Source organism: Lactuca serriola, chromosome 3, assembly GCF_051521515.1.
Source record: "Lactuca serriola cultivar US96UC23 chromosome 3, Lser_US96UC23_V15, whole genome shotgun sequence".
Lineage (NCBI taxonomy): Eukaryota > Viridiplantae > Streptophyta > Magnoliopsida > Asterales > Asteraceae > Lactuca > Lactuca serriola.
Genome location: NC_136410.1, coordinates 53,026,533 through 53,044,720, shown reverse-complemented (window position 1 = coordinate 53,044,720; position 18,188 = coordinate 53,026,533). Strand labels below are relative to the sequence as shown.

Genomic DNA, 18,188 nt, shown 5'->3' with positions numbered 1-18,188 from the left:
TTTTTAAAAATAGTAGTTTTCTATTTTTAATTTTAAAAAAGTGCAGATTTTTTTAACTTTTTATAGAATACATGAATTTTAAAAAAAAATTTAATTTGTTTAAAAGAACTGCATATTAAAAAAGAAAACTGCATTTTTTTTTTCAAAAGACTGTAATTTTTTTAAAGAAAAATGCAATTTTTTTCAAAAAAAAAAACTGCTATTTTTTTAAAAAAACTATAAATTTTTTTTAAAAAAGCTACAAGTTTTTTAAAGAAAGTTACATTTTTTTCTAAAATAAACTGCAATTTTTTTTTAAAAAAACTACATATTTTTTTAGAAAATAAAATTTTAAAAATCCTTAAATTTAAAAAAAAAAAAAAAAAAAAAAAAAAAAAAAAAAAACTAAATTATTTTAAAAACATACTAATTTTTTTAACAATAAAAATCAAAGTCTTAAGTTCATATATGCATATTTTATTCAAATGCATATATGCATATTTCTTATACTATAATATTCGTAAGTAAATCATTAAAAAATCTCATTTTTATTAATTAATATATAAACATAATAGTAAAAATATTTTATTCGATACCAAATAAAATATAAAAATTAAAAATGCTACAAATTTCAAAGCGTTTTCATGTCTTCATGTCAATATTTCCTTATTTTCTTCTATTTATCATTTTTCACTTCTTCAATATTCACCACAATCTCTTCCAAATCTACAAAAAAAAATTTTAAAAAAAAAATGATTGATGCAAAAACACTCACGGAAATACATATGTGATTTTCATGTGATTCACATATGAATCACGTCCAATTCACATTTGAATCACATTTACATATGACATCATATGTAAATCACATGTGATTCACATGTAAATCACATGTGATTCACATGTAAATCACACGTGAATCACGTATGATTCACATGTATCACTTATGATTCACATGTGATTCATATGTGAATCGCTAAACGGAAACAAATTAATAATTTTATTTGCTATAAATGGTTAATTGAGATATTTGTATTGCATGTGAATGAGCTGTGCTGATTTTAGCAAGTTTCCTATCTTAATGTTATATAATATTCTAAAGGGAGAAAGAATTTACATTACATATAGTGAAGTGAATGGAGGCAAACGAGATCATCTGGAGTGGTGTGTATGAGAGGTTGATGTAGACCAAGTGTTGAATCTGCTAAAATAGGCAGCCCTGGTGAATCCAAATCTATGTCATCTATCTCCCCATTTTCAGCCAGTGCTTTTTCTAAAGAAGCCTTTGCAACTTTAATGATGTAAATAATCATTATCATTATCAACCAACAAAACCAGAACAATGTCATCTAACACATCACTCATATTTCATATTTCACCTGTTAAATAAACTAGTTATGATTTTCATTAACCTGGTATCATCAGCCCAGAAGCTATAAATACATGCAATTACAGAAAACAACAAAATACATGTTATTTATTTTTTTAAATCTTTAACATTAAAAGAGTTCTTACTACTTAACAAACCTAATCTTATCTACTATTTTACACAAACAAAGATGTATATGGAATTCAACACCAGATTAGTAATTTTAAAACCAACTATTTAGTAAATGGTCCAGGTGTGGAACAAATCTTTCAAATCTAACTTCAATGAGTTTAGTTTAGTTACAATTATATTAACATAATTGTAAATTCCTTAATAGAAAAATGAAAACAAATGATGTTGATGATTTGATCATCTATTCATCACCAAACTACTTTAAGAAACAAATACGATCAATAGACATATAATTCAATTCAAACAACGGATTAACAAACAACAATAAGAAGTCAAAGTTTGATTAATGATTACCTGTGAATCTGTGATAGTAATCGATCATAATTTCAAAATTAACTTTCAGGACCTAATATTCTATTAACCATCGACGTAGTCTTGATCTGTCTCTCTTCCGCTTCGACTCCTTTCTCAGCTGACTCAATTCTTTCATTCGTGATCTCCACCGCTTCTTCCTCTGCCTTCTTCAGCTTCTTCCCCAATTCGAAATAGCCATGTGTCCTCTACCACCGACGGTATATCCATTGCAGTAATTGCCATTGTTTACGTCATAAGAAACAATAGATGTCTCCAGCTCTGGCCATCGGATCGAATCGATGGAGGCGCGACTTTAGGGTATTGTGCCTTGTAGGAAAAGACAAGGGTTATCATGCGTGAGCTCCGGCAAGAGAAAGGGTTTATTAGCAGATTCAAGCTTCTACAAGACATGGCTTCGATTTCAATGAAGAAGCTTTTCTATTTGATATGATGATGGATACCACATTGATCCACCACCGAACAACTAATGGCTTCGGCGATCTACAGATGAAATCGAAGATGAGGATCATACGCTAGAGAGAGAAAGAGTGATAGAGAGATAGAAAGTAATTTGGGGATTTTCTATAAACTGTTAATTTGAATTTTATTAATATTGAGGGATAATATTTTTTTATACCAGCCTTACCCCTAAGGTGTATTGAGAAAAACCTAAAATGCCATCAAATTGAGTTATAATTACAAATATGCCACTTTTAATCTAAGTCATTAAATTGTTTAATCTAACGGTCCACCTTTAGTTCCCGGGTTCTCATGAAACTATGAGTTCTCAAAAGATCCTTCCTCTCTCTCTCTTTCTATATATATATATATATATATATATATATATATATATATATATATATATATATATATATATATATATATATATATATATATCATTACCTATATGTTCAAGATTACTACTTTGGTGCATGTCATCAAGCTGCTTAGTTCCTCCAATAAAGAAAACCGTGGCGACAACTTTTAACATATATGTATATATACTTTAATTTTTTTTTTTCCAATTTTTGGTCCAATTGATCCCTCCTTTTGTGGTCCTTTTTGTTTTCAATTTTCTCTTTAACCAATTTATTTTGTTTATCATTCTTATTTTTGTTTTATTCTTACCTAATAAATTTGGGCTTTATTTTTATTTTACCTGGTGCTTATCCCAAATAATTTTCTTCCCCCACAAGTAATTTTGATATTTGTACTTACACCGCCTTTAGTCATGCTACGTGTTGGCGTTGTATGTTGTCGAGGGTATGGTCCAATTAAAGTAACCGGTTTATCTTTTTGCCCAATTAAATCAATTGGTATTCATTGTTTCAAATATTTATTTATTTGTTGGTTTTTTGTTTACTTTTCACATTACGAGAGTTTCCTTTCATATTCTTATTAAATCTGCGTACTTATTCTGAGGGTTTATAAGGGTTCGAATTAGTTGTGCAGTAGGATTTTACGCATGCTGATCAGGGGGACCTAAGGTATGAGAGGCAATTCTATTTTCATGTCATTTGAGTTTTTATTTATATTTTGTTTCTCCAATTGTTCACGATGTTGCTATTACATGAGAAGTATTATTATGGTTCTTCTTTTACTCGGATTTCAAATGGTTTTCGTTATTGCTTTTTACAAAGAATGGTATCTGATTTGCTAAAGGTCTATACAAATATCTTATTCTAATGGGTTATGAAATTTTTTTGGTTAGTAATATTTGTTTTGTTGCTTATATTCTCCTTAAAATTTTCCTTTTTTTTCTTGTAGATTATCGTCTTCAGGCTTATCTTATGATCAGGTGTTGCCTTTTTTTTCATCTGAAAAGTCTTCAAATATGTTATTATTGGTTACAGATGATGACTGTTTAGTTTCTTATTGCACATCTATATCCATCTGTTCTTTCTCATTGAAAAGGTTGATAAATCTATCATGAAGGATGTTCAGCCTTCTTTGGATTTTGAGGATACGAAAGCATATAGGAAACTTGCTATTTTAAGATGGAAACAACAAAGAGTTGAATGGAAAAAAAGTTACATAAGGAAATCTATTTCAAAGCAAGAAAATCGTAAAAATAAGCATAATATTGTTGGTCATGCAACATGTAGAGCTCTATTAAAGTTCGTTCCTGTTGTAGGTAGAGCTCTATTAAAGTTCGTTCCTGTTGTTGCTGATATCTTACCTTACGTTCCTGACTGTCATCATTGTGGTGCTTTAAAGTTCTATTCAGAAACATCGGGTTTTTGCTGTTTAGTAATCATCTTCCAACAGTCATGATTGAACTTCTAACTTCAGACTGTCATGAAGCAAAGGTTTTTAGAACATATAATAACCATTTCGCTTTTACATCCTTAGGTGTTACATCTAATCCTAAATTCAATAAAAGAGATAGCGGGATTTATACTTTTAGAGTTCAAGGTCAGATGCATCATTTTATAAATGGTTTATACTCTAAGAATGACCGACATAAAAATCTGCAATTATATATTCATGATACCGAACATGAGATCCAAAATAGGTTAATGATTTGTCCACTGATATGTGAAACTCTGGTTCAAAAGTGTATAAAATATCTTCAACATAATCCATACGCTTATTTTTTCCGCAGTTTGAAGAATATTGGAGACTTGGATACTTATAAGATTGTTCTTAAAACTGTTGTTGTTCAAGACCAAAGAGTCTATAATAAACCCGATGTGTCACAGGTTGCTGCAATTTGAGTAGACGGTGAAGATAATGGGGAGTGTGGTCCAAGAGATATCCGAGTTACTACCCATGAAGTTGACTCTAGAAATATAAAGTATTTTTATGGCTATTATGATCCTCTGCGGTATCATTTAATGTTTCCTTTAGGAGAACTAGTCTGGCATCAAGGTATTTAAAAAAAAACAAGCCCATTTAGAAAGCAGGGTTTGCGTTCAGTTGCAGAAAAACTTATTGCTCCCGGTAGTATAGTGCGTGCGGATGACTTATTAAAGATGGAAGAAACTAGTAACATACTTACTTTTTCTATTTTTTATATTTTTTTGGACAAACTGTATTGTGCTTTACTTCTTTTCTCTTTTTATACAGTGCTTGGAAGAAACGCAGATAACCCCAAGGTTGTATATGTTAGAGTGTATTATGCTTATAAGCTTCAGATAAGGCATGATGACACAACTTTTTTACTATATTTTGGTAGATTACTACAACAATATATAGTTGACAGCTACGTTAAATTAGAAACACAAAGACTAGATTTTTTTAGGACACAACAAGAAGAAATAAGACAAGAATTCTTGCAAGGAGTTGTGGATGCAATGGCAAAAGGGAAACAGAGGGTTCTGCTATTGGTAGAAGAATAGTATTACCTTCTAATTTTATTGGTGGCCCTAGAAACATGAGACAAAAATATGTAGATGCAATGGCCTTGGTACAAAAGTTCGGTAAGCCTGATATTTTTTTAACTATGACATGCAATCCTAATTGGCCTGAAATAAAAAAATAAAAATAAAAAATCTTAAACCATATGAAGAAGGCCAAAATAGAGCCGATTTGATTGTTAGAGTTTTTCATGCTAAAGTAGAACAACTTAAACATAAACTTTTCAAGAATAACATTTTCGGCGAAATTTGTGCTTACACTTACGTTATAGAATTCCTGAAAAGAGGACTTCCACATGCACATTTTTTGCTTATCTTAGAAAGTAACTGTAAAAATGCATACACCTGAAGACTTTTACAAAATTGTTTCTGCAGAAATACCATCACAAAGTGCAAACACTACAACTGAAACGACGTTTAGTGGCACACAAAAAGTGCCACTAAAAACCATAAAAGTGCCGCTAAAAACCCCTTCGAAAATCAATGGCACAAAAAAGAAGTGCCACTAAAAACGCTCCCACTAAAGGCCTTTAATGACACTTTTTGTTTGTGTCGCTGCAACCCTTTTGGATTTTAGTGGCACATTTATTTATGCTACTATACCATAAAACTTTTATATTCAGAAATAAATTCAATTCTTTTATAAATTTAAAATGGAATATAAAATAATAGAAAAACAATTAAGATAATAAATGCAAAACACAAAAACATAATTTAAATTAAAACTTAACTTGTTTACCGCAATATTGTAAATATTTAAAACAAAAATATCTTCCAAAAGGCTTAATAAGTATAAACACTATGCTAGTAATTACTTAAAATATTAAACTATCAAACTAATTATTAGTCCACCAAGAAACAAAAAAGTTGACATAGAGATGAAGTTTGAATAATTGCTCGTCTTGTTTATCCAACCTATGAACAATTGCCTACAATATAACCATAATAAATCATATAAAAATATGTAAGAATATCACCAATAAGTACAAAAAACAATGAATCAGATATCACTTGATTATCCTATGTAAAAATACTTACCATTGTTATGATGACTTTCAAATGAGGACCTTTGATATCTTAGAGGAAAGTTATTAGGAACCACAGAAAAACTATTAGAACCTGAAACAAATGTAGAATAATATTGTCACAAACACACAAATATTGTCACAAACACAGGGTATCAAGAATCATTAATTAAATAGCTTTCAAATGGACTATTTCTATAACAGATTCTTAAAAGGACTATTTTGTCATGTTTTTCATATGATAGTGACCATTTCTATAACAATTACTTGCCACAAGGACCGTCTCTGTAATATATTCTTGCCACGGGGACCATTTATGTAATATATCTCTACTTGCAACAAACATTAACTGTTTCGTTTTCATTAAACATATTAATGCTAACATCTTACCAAAAACAAAGAGTTGTGAGTTGTGTCAAATAAGAAACATATATCCTAAGGATAATCGAGTAAATCAAAGACTTATGACTTATAAAAACATTGCAATGCTGAACATTCTATCAAAAACATATTAAACCTATTAGTGCTTAAATTTTTTTAAAAAGAACATGATCCTATTAATGTTATCAGTACAATTACAGTAAAGTATAATCATATTATTGTTGTGGCTGCAAAAAGCAAAATGGCACAAAATATCATTAGTAAAAACTATCATATGAATGGAATTGACAATAGAATAATGAGTCTACGAATAGGTAATGACATGGTAAATCTTGATGGTGGAGTACCATAGTCGCAGAACATTTAACCTAACCTTAAAATAGGAATGTGATCTTAAAAACGTTTTTTAATGACATTGTAAATCCTATTATTGTTGTACATTAAAGACCTAACCATAAAATATAATGTAACAGAATAGTTAACCTAACAAATTAAATTTGAAATTTAGGATCATGAAATTGATGATTGGATGTATCAGCAAATCACACGCAGATAACTATCAAACAAAACATGTAACACTTTTTTTTTGTCATTTATAGGATTCAGCAAAGATCACACATATAAAGCATATTTGTAGAATGTATGTATTTATTAAATGACTAAAAAAATCAATACCTTTTATAGATCATTTATGTAGTTAACCAACCACTTTCTTTATTTTTTCCTCCCCGTTGCTTACTAGTTTGGTGGGAGTTACAACTATGCCCTTCCACACCATTGGCTTTCCATCAAATCCTTCACGAAGAGTGTACAAAAGTGTAATTGACGGCCTAGTCTTCCCCAACATATGTACATAATACAATAAATGTAATTCATTAATAGAATTACGTGTTCTTTATATTTACCTTCATTAATCAAATAAATGATTAATACCTCTCGTATTTGAACAATCAATCATATAGGGAAAAAGATGAATAACAAAGTCATCATATTCTTCACATACAAAATCAGAAAAAAAATGTAAATACAAATTATGATATAACAGTCTTAATTTGTCTTCTAAAGCATTTATGTTTTTTCTCATATAAAATCTGATTTGGGGCTATTTATCATTTTTTTTTCTAGTAGAGTAATCGTGAATACAAAATTACAAAGTCAAATAGACTAGGCTAGCTACTTAGTAGTTTATGTAGAAAGCCGACTACAATACAAATAAAATTGAAAAGATCAAAACAAATTGCTAATCGTGGACACACTTATCGGTCTAATAAACTATATGGTGAATCAATTAATCAAACAAAAGAAGTCACCAAATCTTGAAGCATACACAAATAGAAAAGAAACTCCAAAAAGGAAGTCTAATCACATCAAAGCATGAGTAATTTGGCTATGGTTTAGTGTGGTAACCTGACTATTACCAACTAGCAAAGATTCAAACCAGATCTATATACAAAATTTCAACAAATATATGTACAGAGAGTGGCTAACGATTTGGAAATACCTAAAAATAAACCAAGTTCTTTGGATTCAATAAAATTACCTGATTGACAAATAGTCTGGTCTGAATCTTCTACGAAAGACCAGGTGAACAGAAAAGTAGAACATTCGGGAAGCAGAAAAAAAAGTCTTATGCAGATCGCAAAGACCCAAAGCCATAAGCTCCTTCCGATAGTACAATTCAGAAAATAGTTTTCCGGATTGATGTGGCCAAATGTCCCGGCGGAATTTTTCGGTTTATGCTCTCGACCGGAGACATGAACCATTAGGAATAGCCTGAAATCATAAGCCCTAGAAACGACACCATGTTTACTAGGGATCAGGAGAACGAGGGAGAAGAGCTCTATTTGGGAGCAAGTGATTATGGAGAGTTAGGGTTTTTTCAAATAAGAAAATCATTCCAAAAAAAGAGAGGCAGTCAATATTAGTGCCTGCTTTTACATAAATTAAAATTTTAAAACGTAAAGACAGTGTTACAGAGAAAATATGTGCCACTAAAGACAGTTTTTAGTAGCACAAAAATAATATGCCATTAAAAACTTGTGACACTAAATGTAAGTTTGTTTGTAGTGAAATCCTCATTTGTTTAGTTAGGATGGTTGTGCAACATATGATTCATGGTCCATATTGCTCTTTAAATCCTTTTAACATATGTATGAAAAAGAAGGGTTCTTGTAAAAATCTTTACCCAAAAGACTTTTCTTCTCAGACTATTCAGACACTATTCAGACAGACGATGCATATCCTGTATATCTAGACGTAACGATGGGTCTGAAGTGAAAGTCAGAGGTGCTATTCTTAATAATAAATGGGTTGTTCCGTATAATGCCTATTTGCTTTGTAAATTTAACTGTCAGATTAATATAGAAATTTGTTCATCAATAAAGGCAGTGAAGTGTATATATATATATATATATATATATATATATATATATATATATATATATATATATATATATATATATAAAAGTATATTTGTAAAGGTTCTGATAAGATAAGTTTTAATATTTCTCCAGTTACAAACTCTGTCCTTATAAATGAGATTAATGAGTATCAATCAGGTCGATGGGTTTCTCCTCCTGAAGGTGCATGGAGAATATTTAAATTTCCTTTGGGTGAAATGAAACCAGCTCTTATTCATTTGCCCTTGCATTTAGAAAACTATCAGCCTTTGACATTCAAACTTAAATCAAATTTGGTTAATATTTTGAGTAACTATGGTAAAAGAAAAACTATGTTGACTGAATTTTTTGTTGAAAATGATACAGGAGTTTTAGCAAAAAAGATTAAGCTCACATACAATCAGTTTCCTGATCATTTTGTTTCGAAGGGGGATAAAAAATATGTGGTCACCCCAGCAAATAGGCAACTCAATTGGTTGTATTGTGATTGCCCATCCAACCGAAGGCCAAAGCTATTATCTTAGAATTCTTTTGTCTAGAGTTCGCTGTCCAAAATCGTTTGCTGATTTAAAAATGATTAATGGGGTAACTGTTGCAACCTTTAGAGAATCTGTTTTGTTACGTGGTTATTTACTTGACGATGCTACTCAACAAGTATGTATGCAAGAAGCTTCTACTTTTCATATGCCATATGAGTTGAGAAGGCTTTTTGCTTCACTTTTAGTTTTTACCTGTCCAAATAGTCCGCGCAAGTTGTGGTTATTATTTGAAGATGCAATGATGGAAGACATTTTACGCCACCACAAAGAGACACGCAAAGAATCTAATGCTCGTGCATTTAAAGAGATTGATTGTTTTCTGCAGTCAATGGGAAGACGTCTTCATCAGTTTCATGTTCTACCCCAAAATTCATTTGATCGTTTAATGGAAGATGACACTAGAGAGATTAAAACATAAAAAAAAATATTGTTGTTTCCACTGAAGATTTGGCTGCAATATATACTCTTAATAGAGAACAGAAGGTTGCTTTTGAAATGATAATGGATGCAGTTAGTTGTAATAAACCTGGTTGTTTCTTTATCGATGGTCCAGGTGGCACTGGGAAAACATTCTTATACAGAGCTTTATTGGCTAAAATTAGATCTGAAGGTCATGTTGTCGTGGCTACAGCTACATCAGGTATTGCAGCATCGTTATTGCCTGGTGGCAGAACAGCCCATTCGCGTTTTAAAATACCTTTGGATGCAGCTGAAGGGTTTGTATGTAATGTTAGTAAACAAAACTCTTTAGCAGTGCTGATTAGGATTTGTAAGTTGATTATATGGGATGAGGCTCCAATGGCAAAGAAATCTGCAATTGAATCCTTCGGTAGTCTACTTAGAGATATAATGGACTGTTCAGCTACTTTTGGTGGTAAAGTTGTTGTTCTTGGTGATGATTTTAGATAAACTCTTCTTGTTGTTAGGCTAGGAAGTAAAACACAAACTATTTCTGCTTGTTTAACTAATTCTTATTTATGGCAATTTCTTACCCATTTGCAGCTAACAGAAAACATGCGAGCTCGATCTATTGGATCCTTTTTTTTTCAAGTTTCCTTTTGGCACTTGATTATGTTGGCATTTACTTGAAAGAACCTGTTTTCTCTTACGGTCAGTTGTATGTAGCACTTTCGAGAGCAAAAAGTTTAAACAATATTAAAGTTTTTATAACGGGATCTGCATATGGTAGCTCAAATAATATAACAACTAAGAATATCGTCTATAAAGAGATTTTACAACATGCTCATCAACTGTCAATGTACGTACTTTCCTACAACTTCCTCTTATTTTTCTTTTATTCATATACCCGTTTAATATTCTTTTTACCACATGTAGCTGTTAATCTCTGCAACTAAAACACACGATGCATGGTATTTCATTGCTTTTCAATGAAAAAGGTCAGCTACCTTTTATCAATCGATTTGAATATAAAATATTTTTTTTCTAAACATCTTTGTATTCACATTTGAGGACATCCTTAATCTTTACTCTATTTCTCAGTTCAGTTTTATTAAACATCTTTACATAGTATCTTTTAGGATCTCCCTTGGTTTCATGTTTTACAAAAACAATTAACCTCATTGAAATCAATTTGAACATGACAGTCTTTCTTGCTTTGCATGTGAATATGTATGTGTTTACTTTCTTACAGGCTGTAATCTACTCACATAGTATCGAAACCACACCCCTTTGGAACAGTATTCAATCAGGAAATGACAAAACTTCACCAACAAGATGAAATCTAAACATTAGATCAGGAGATTAGGTAGACTATATCATATATTTAAATATGTAAAGCTTCTAATGTATGCCATTTCGGTATAAGTTTTACTTACTAATCTTTCTTACGTTTACAGTAATTGTTATGTAGAACGAATCAACCTCATTTTGTGCTTACAGTTGAATGTGATACTTGGTTCATGCTTTGGTCAGATGGAAACTTAAACTAGGTTGTTTCTTATATATGGTGGGGTTAATTTTGGTTTGTCATTTCCTGGTCCTTCAACAGTTTCCAACATGAAAGACCCAACAAGCCAATTAAAATTGTTGCTAATCGACTTTTTTTTTTATGTGTCACGTGCTAATTTTGTTATACTACTCATCATTCTCATAAATGTTTTTCATTTATTTGACAGGAAACAGAGGAAATAATGGCTATAAAGATAAACCAAGCGTACTCAATTTGTTAGTATTGATCTAACTCCATAATCACAACAACTCATTGCAACTTTTAGAAAATGGTTTTCTTTTAATTAATCTAATATTCAGTAAATAAGTTACTTATAAATTCTTTACTATATAAATTCTTTACTATAAACTAACTTTTAAGATGCAGAGCTGAATTGTCTATTAATATTAAGATTTAGCTGTTTCGTTTAAAATAATAACAAATTTCCTTTAATTAGCTATAATCGGATAAAGTTGGAAACATTAAATTTTTAGACACGTTTGGAGTTCAGATCTAAGCATTAGAGTACTTGAAATCGAAGGATCATCCGAATGTGTGCAACTAGGGAGAACTCGACAGGTTGCCATGCCAACTCAGTGAGTTGACTCAGGTTTCCCCGACCTTCTGGATACTGTGCAGACTCGACGAGTTGTCTTAACAACTCGGCGAGTTGACTCGGGTTTTCCCGGTTTTTCTGAAGACTGAAGAAACTTGACGAGTTGCTATGTGCACGCGACGAGTTGGGTTAACAAGGACTGTTGACCTTGACCGTTGACTTTGACTTTGACCTTGGTTAACCAAGTTTGATCTTGAGGGTATTGTTGGTAATTCGGGATTTTAATGGAGATAGTCACATGGTGGTTGTAGACAGTTGAGTTCAGAGCTGTGAGTTGTGATTTGATCTTAACGGTTCAGTACTCCTTATGAGGTGAGTTCTCCTCACTATACTAACAGGGGTCGAAGGCACCAAGGCCGACACTTTTGATTATATCTTGGTTATTAGTATGAATGTATGATGTTATGTGTAGCCATCTGTTAGATCTGTATCCTAGAATATAGGATGATGCTATGATTGATGATTTGTTAGGCTTGTATGATTGTTGTATGTGCTAGCTAGCGTTTGATATCTATGTGATGATTGTCTGATTGCCGGTGGGTAGAGGCGGTCCTGCTTTGTGCTCTAGGCCAATAGACCTAGGGCGGCCCGAATAGACTGAAGGCTCAGCGGGCTTACTAGTCAGCCCGAAGGCCCGGAGAACGGTCCAGACATGCTAAAGGCCCATCGAGGCAGTCCAGATATGCTGAAGGCTCTAAGAGTGGGCCAGATAGACTGAAGGCCCGGTTAGGCGGTCCAGTCATGCTGAAGACTCTGTATGCATATCGTTTGTTTATGATAGGGTTCTCGTTTGTATGTCGTTGGTATTTTGGAGGGGGGGACTCACTAAGCTTCGGACTTATAATTTTGGATTATGTTTCAGGTACCTCTGATGATCGCGGGAAGGAGAAAGTTTGATCGTGCACCTCCTCATATTTTGTAATATGGTTGTTACAATGATTTAATTCTTTAAAGGTCATGCTGATCCAAGGACGTCCCAAGACGATTTAACGCTCCGAGCAAAATAAAAAACGAGGCCCTTTCTCTCTCTCTCTCTCTCTCTCTCTCTCTATATATATATATATATATATATATATATATATATATATATACATATTATCGGAATGTTCAGATAAAAACAATTACGAAATCGAAAATGCGTGAAAAAATCTAAGTCACATATATCTTTTTTTTTTTATCGCAAAAGCCACTTGTGTACCGGCACGATGGAGGACCTTAATATTAATTCGTAAATATAAACCACCACCACCACAACTAACACAACCATCATTGGACCACCTATTTCATTTTGCCGCAAAACACTCCATTGTATAGACGTGGCGAAGAAACGTAACGACACGACAAAACATATAGTGTGTGTGTGTGTATATATATATATATATATATAATAACTTAATAATATGCATATATTTATTCATATATGAATATACGGCAAAAAAATATGGTCCATATTTGATCTTATGTACTTAATTATATAATTGTTCTCATTTAAACCTAAGTCTATAACATGCTTTAAACCCTATTATATAAATATAGCAAAGAAAACTAAAAAAATTACATTTATTAGCTTTTTAGAAATAAAATCATCATAAATAGTATGAAGGTTAATTTCATCCAACTTATCTTTTTTTATGCATAATATAACCAAACCATTATTTTTATTTCCAGATATATATTTTCAAGGAAACATATTGTAATATTTTTATATTTATAATAAAATGATAATGTAAAGATTATTAAACAAAATGTGGACTATATATATATATATATATATATATATATATATATATATATATATAACATCGATCGAAATGTATTATTATATTTTAGCAAACAATTTGTCCTTTTTTTTTGTTTTATATATATATATATAGGAAATGAAAGTTAGGAACAGTACCTGACCAGGGTACTGTTCCTCGGGTTACCAGAGGGGTCAGGCCTTTTTTCCCAATCCTTCCGCTCGCTTTATGTTTCTCAGCACAAAACCTCCCATCTTCTCCTATCTTCTTCTTCACCGATCCTGGCTACTTCATCGACCTCTATTACAGCCTCGTCTCCTCTTCTCGCCTGACCATCTTCCCTCCGCTTGCTCCAACGTTTCTTCTTCTTTTGAGAATCATCAACCTCCACCAAGTCCTACCCTACAAACCGAATTTCATAATCGTCGGCCCCCACCACCGACCCACCGCCCCACATACGATTTTATCCAGTAAAATCGGGCAGTTTCATCAACAGACGAGCACACCTAGGTTTGCGTTCTATTCTCTTTAAGTCCTCTATTTCCTTTCTACGGTTCCTTTTTGGTTTCCTCAAGAACATATCAACATGTAACAGGTGTGCGCCCTGTCGACCACCGATGTGGATTGAATCGATGGTCGATTTCATTATTGAAACAGGTTTTCAAGTAGAGGACACAACATAGCATCTGGGGTCGTCGTCGGGACCTTAGCGTACTTTCTGTGGGTCAAGCCTTCCCAGACCAACTCCAGATCTTCAGGTTCGATTGTGTTCTTATATCAACTTCATACCACTTTTGACCAAGAACCCTCAGAATTAACTTCATTTACCGAACGTTTTTTTGTTTGTAGGAAACTGGGCTCATTTATGGGAACAAAAGTAGAAGTAATACTCCTAAAAATTGACTGAGATGATTTTGGGAGAGGGGTAAAGGTAATTTTGTTACTTCACAGAATAGAGAAGGATTCGTGTTAACAACTTACTATGTGTAAAATATCATCACGTCTACAAATTGACAATTTGAACTCACTTATATGACTGATGAGTCTATCGATTTTTTTACTTATGAGATTTTTCTATTGGAATAGGTTTTCAAGTAGATGTGGGTTCCAAAGGGTGGCGTATTTCCTTACATTAGTTTAATCAGGTCAATATTTCCTTGGTCGGACCTTAGTTCTTATTGTTGGTTAGAATGATTTACTTTTGAACCCCCTTTCATTGAGATCGTATATTAGAAAATTTACAACACATTCATGTGAAATAGATCTTCATGTGTGCTTTTTTGATGTTTTCGTCTTCATTTTTTAGTCGAATTGGCAGAGTCCGGGAAAGGTGTGTACTCAATATTTTCTTCCGATATATCATGAAATTTTGATTTCATTTCAAATTGTGGCACGAAGGAAAGCAAGATTAAATGACCTAATTTAACTCAAATGCAATTGTTAAGGGAGAAGATTAAAAGTATGCTTTTGTATTGTTTCTTGCCTTTTCTCCTAAGTTTTCTTCATTTTTATCATACTGGACCAAAATTTAAGATATTTGTAGCTTTTTAACATTCATGGAAGGAATTTTAGTAATTTGGAGTGTGGTATTTCTATAAGTGGATGCAGGTAAGATGTGGATAGAGGTTGTTAATGTTGAAGTGGGTATTGTGTAGACAATAGACCAGCATGGGATTATGTGGCTTGGCATGGGAGCTGTAGCTGAGAAACTATATTCAAAGTATAACCTATACAATGACTGTCTCTATACATTAATTTAAAAAGAAAAATAGGTATAAATGTAAATCAACTTCTGTTTTTCTCCCTCTATTTATCTTAGTGAATCCAGTTCTTCAAAATTACAGGAATATGTTAGAGCTCATGTCTAATAAATCAATGTATGTTTGCCAAAACGCCTTACTCACGTGCCAAATATGGTTGGCTTGCAAAGGACAACTGTAACATCCGGATTTCCAGGTATTATATTTTATCATTTTATTTTTTGAGAAAAAGAGAGGGACTGGACGACTTGAGTCGTAGACTCGTCGAGTAGGACCGCGACTGCTGACTGGATTAATGAACGGACTCGACGAGTCGGAAAGAGTGGACTCGACGAGTCCGCACTGTAAGTTGAACTCGTAATTCCCCAGGCTTGAGCCCTATTTAAAGGACCTTATAGCCCTTTTGTGCGGCTATTTGTCCAGAGAGAGTACCCCCTTAAGAGCTTGAGCGTGTAGAAAGAGAGATAAGGCCATATTGATCGATTTTGGTGTGTTCTAGCATAGGAGAAGTTGTTCCAAGTAAGAGGGAGTCAAGGGAGCTGTGGATCCAGAGTTTCAAGCCCAGATCTACACTATTGAGGTACCAAATCGAGTTCCCTTTCTGTTTAGGGATTAATATCTATGATCTAGGGTTTTCTATACCCCTTTTGACATTGTTATGTTGATTTCATGGTCCATTGTGGTGTTGGACTTCAGATTTGGATCCATAGAGGTCCAGAGAGCTTTCCCCAATCCGCTTTATGTTGGTTTAAGGAAGAAAATAGTCTAGATTGCCATTTTAGAAGCCTTTTGGCCAAAGATAGCCATGTACATGTTGCATGCAGGTCAAGTTTCAACCTTTACGTGGTTTTTGGTCATGAGGAAGCCAGATCTATAGCTTAGGAAAGTGGATCTGACCTCAGGAGGTCATTTTAGTGTTGACATGGGAGTAACTCGCCGAGTTCATAAGTGGACTCGACGAGTTGAGTCGGGTTGCCCCGCGATTCGCGACCTGTAATGACCCGTTGAGTGAAGGGTTGATTCAAAGAGTCGAGTGAGGACCAGGGGCAATAAGGACATGCATGTACTCCCCGAGTCACGCGAGTGCACTCGACCAGTCGGGTCAAAGTTTGACCGTTGACTTTTGTTGACTTTTAGGGTTTAGTCAGTGTTTGGACTTATGAGTCATTAAAGGGGTAGAATGGTCTTTTACCCTTCTCAGAGAACTTATAGAGAGGGGTAGCCTAGCGTTTAGAAGTTGTATTAATTAGAGTAATTATTTATGTGATTAGGCGGAGGCTAGTATAGTATTTCAGAGATCGAGGTTTACCGAGTTACCCGAGGTGAGTCTTCTCACTATACTTTACCTATAGTGGTAATTAGAGTTATGTGACAGAGTATATTGTATGCTATGTGTTATCTATGTGATTCTGTGCTATATGTGATTCAGAGTTTACAGAGTTAGGACCGAATGGTCCACATAGTTAGGACCAGAGGGTCCACAGAGTTATGGGACTGGAGGGTCCCACTGAGACACTTGACCAGAGGGTTATACAGAGTTATAGCCTCGAGTGGCTAATATGTGTTGCATGTGGTATTTTTGGGAACTCACTAAGCATTTATGCATATAGTGTTTGGTGTTATGTGTTTCAGGTACCCGTGAGGATCGCAGGAAGGCGTCGACATGATCAGTACACAGCATGAGGAGGTTTTATATTATGATCTTGGGTTGTGATATATGGATTGATATGTGAAACAATGAGATTTTATAATGTTTATGAATGAAAATATGCTTTTAAAATGTGAAAAATTTGTTTGAGAAATTATGGTGTTACAAGTTGGTATCAAAGCCTTGGTTTGAGGGATTCGGGTGCACTTTCGGGCGTATCTGAACTCAAACTGAGGATTTGAGAGATTTTCAAATTAAAATCACAAGATTTTTCTCAAAGAGTAAAAAGTTTTTGAAAGAGCAGAGCAGAGCAGTGTGTACGATCAGCCAGCGCCCGAACGGTGATTTCCCAAAATACGCTTACATTATGAGTTATGAGATATGTTATAATATGATATGCATGCTAGAGTAGGCGAGGTATTCTTTATTAGGACTAGAGTGGCCTGATTTGTGATGCCTTAGCCTAGGGATTTTGCTGCTAGGAGATGCTTGAGAGTGAGTAGGTAGCAGTGAGGAGCTTATGAGAGATCTGCTAGAGAGTAGTCTATGCATGGCGAGAGTAGAGTACTTGGGACTTGGGATCCTAGGAGGAGGACTTGGGGTGAATACTGATGCGGTGTGGACGGTAGTATTGGGCCTGTACTACCGAAGGCACCGGATCAATGCATAGCCCAAGTAAGAATCCTTAGAGTACTAGGGATCGAGTAGGAATGGGATATCGAGTGTGTGTACACTCGAGCGAGTCTCTGATATTTTGTGTTGTATTTCAGAGAGACATCATGGTTGGGACACGCCACACACCTGAGAGCAGTGGTGTTAGCGATGAGGAGATTCGCAGATTGATTCACGAGGAGGTGGTTGCTGCCATTCGAGCTGAGATACCAGAGATGTTTGGGTCTATCAAGACCACCCTGATCGAGACTTTTGACGAGCGTTACGC

The 18,188-nt window shown here is 33.7% G+C and overlaps 2 protein-coding genes and 1 long non-coding RNA gene across 7 annotated transcripts; 1 reads left to right on the top strand and 2 right to left on the bottom strand.

The window, feature by feature from the left end:
- Positions 1 to 607: 607 nt before the first annotated feature.
- Positions 608 to 2,399, bottom strand: LOC145094430 (uncharacterized). The gene is made up of 3 exons (XR_013703341.1): positions 1,835 to 2,399; positions 1,097 to 1,358; positions 608 to 705 (listed from the first exon to the last, which is right to left on the bottom strand). It is a non-coding gene; the product is annotated as an uncharacterized LOC145094430 (long non-coding RNA).
- Positions 2,400 to 5,888: 3,489 nt separating this feature from the next.
- LOC145092281 (uncharacterized) lies at positions 5,889 to 8,506 on the bottom strand. 5 transcript variants are annotated; one of them, XR_013702473.1, is made up of 4 exons: positions 8,140 to 8,505; positions 7,275 to 7,504; positions 6,232 to 6,312; positions 5,889 to 6,122 (listed from the first exon to the last, which is right to left on the bottom strand). XR_013702473.1 is itself a non-coding variant. In XM_079030210.1 (3 exons), the coding sequence occupies exons 1-3, from the start codon at positions 8,360 to 8,362 to the stop codon at positions 6,109 to 6,111; spliced, it is 318 nt and encodes a 105-aa protein (XP_078886336.1). In that variant the 5' UTR covers positions 8,363 to 8,506; the 3' UTR covers positions 5,889 to 6,108. The 5 variants fall into 5 exon arrangements, 1 of the variants encoding a protein (XP_078886336.1); XR_013702475.1 differs by having other exon boundaries at positions 7,275 to 7,434; positions 8,140 to 8,504; XR_013702474.1 differs by having other exon boundaries at positions 7,275 to 7,429; positions 8,140 to 8,503.
- Positions 8,507 to 8,861: 355 nt separating this feature from the next.
- On the top strand, positions 8,862 to 9,955 carry LOC145095257 (uncharacterized). Its single transcript, XM_079033171.1, has 4 exons — positions 8,862 to 8,865; positions 9,113 to 9,316; positions 9,365 to 9,461; positions 9,604 to 9,955. Exons 1-4 carry the CDS (start codon positions 8,862 to 8,864, stop codon positions 9,953 to 9,955), a joined length of 657 nt encoding a protein of 218 aa, XP_078889297.1.
- Positions 9,956 to 18,188: the final 8,233 nt, after the last annotated feature.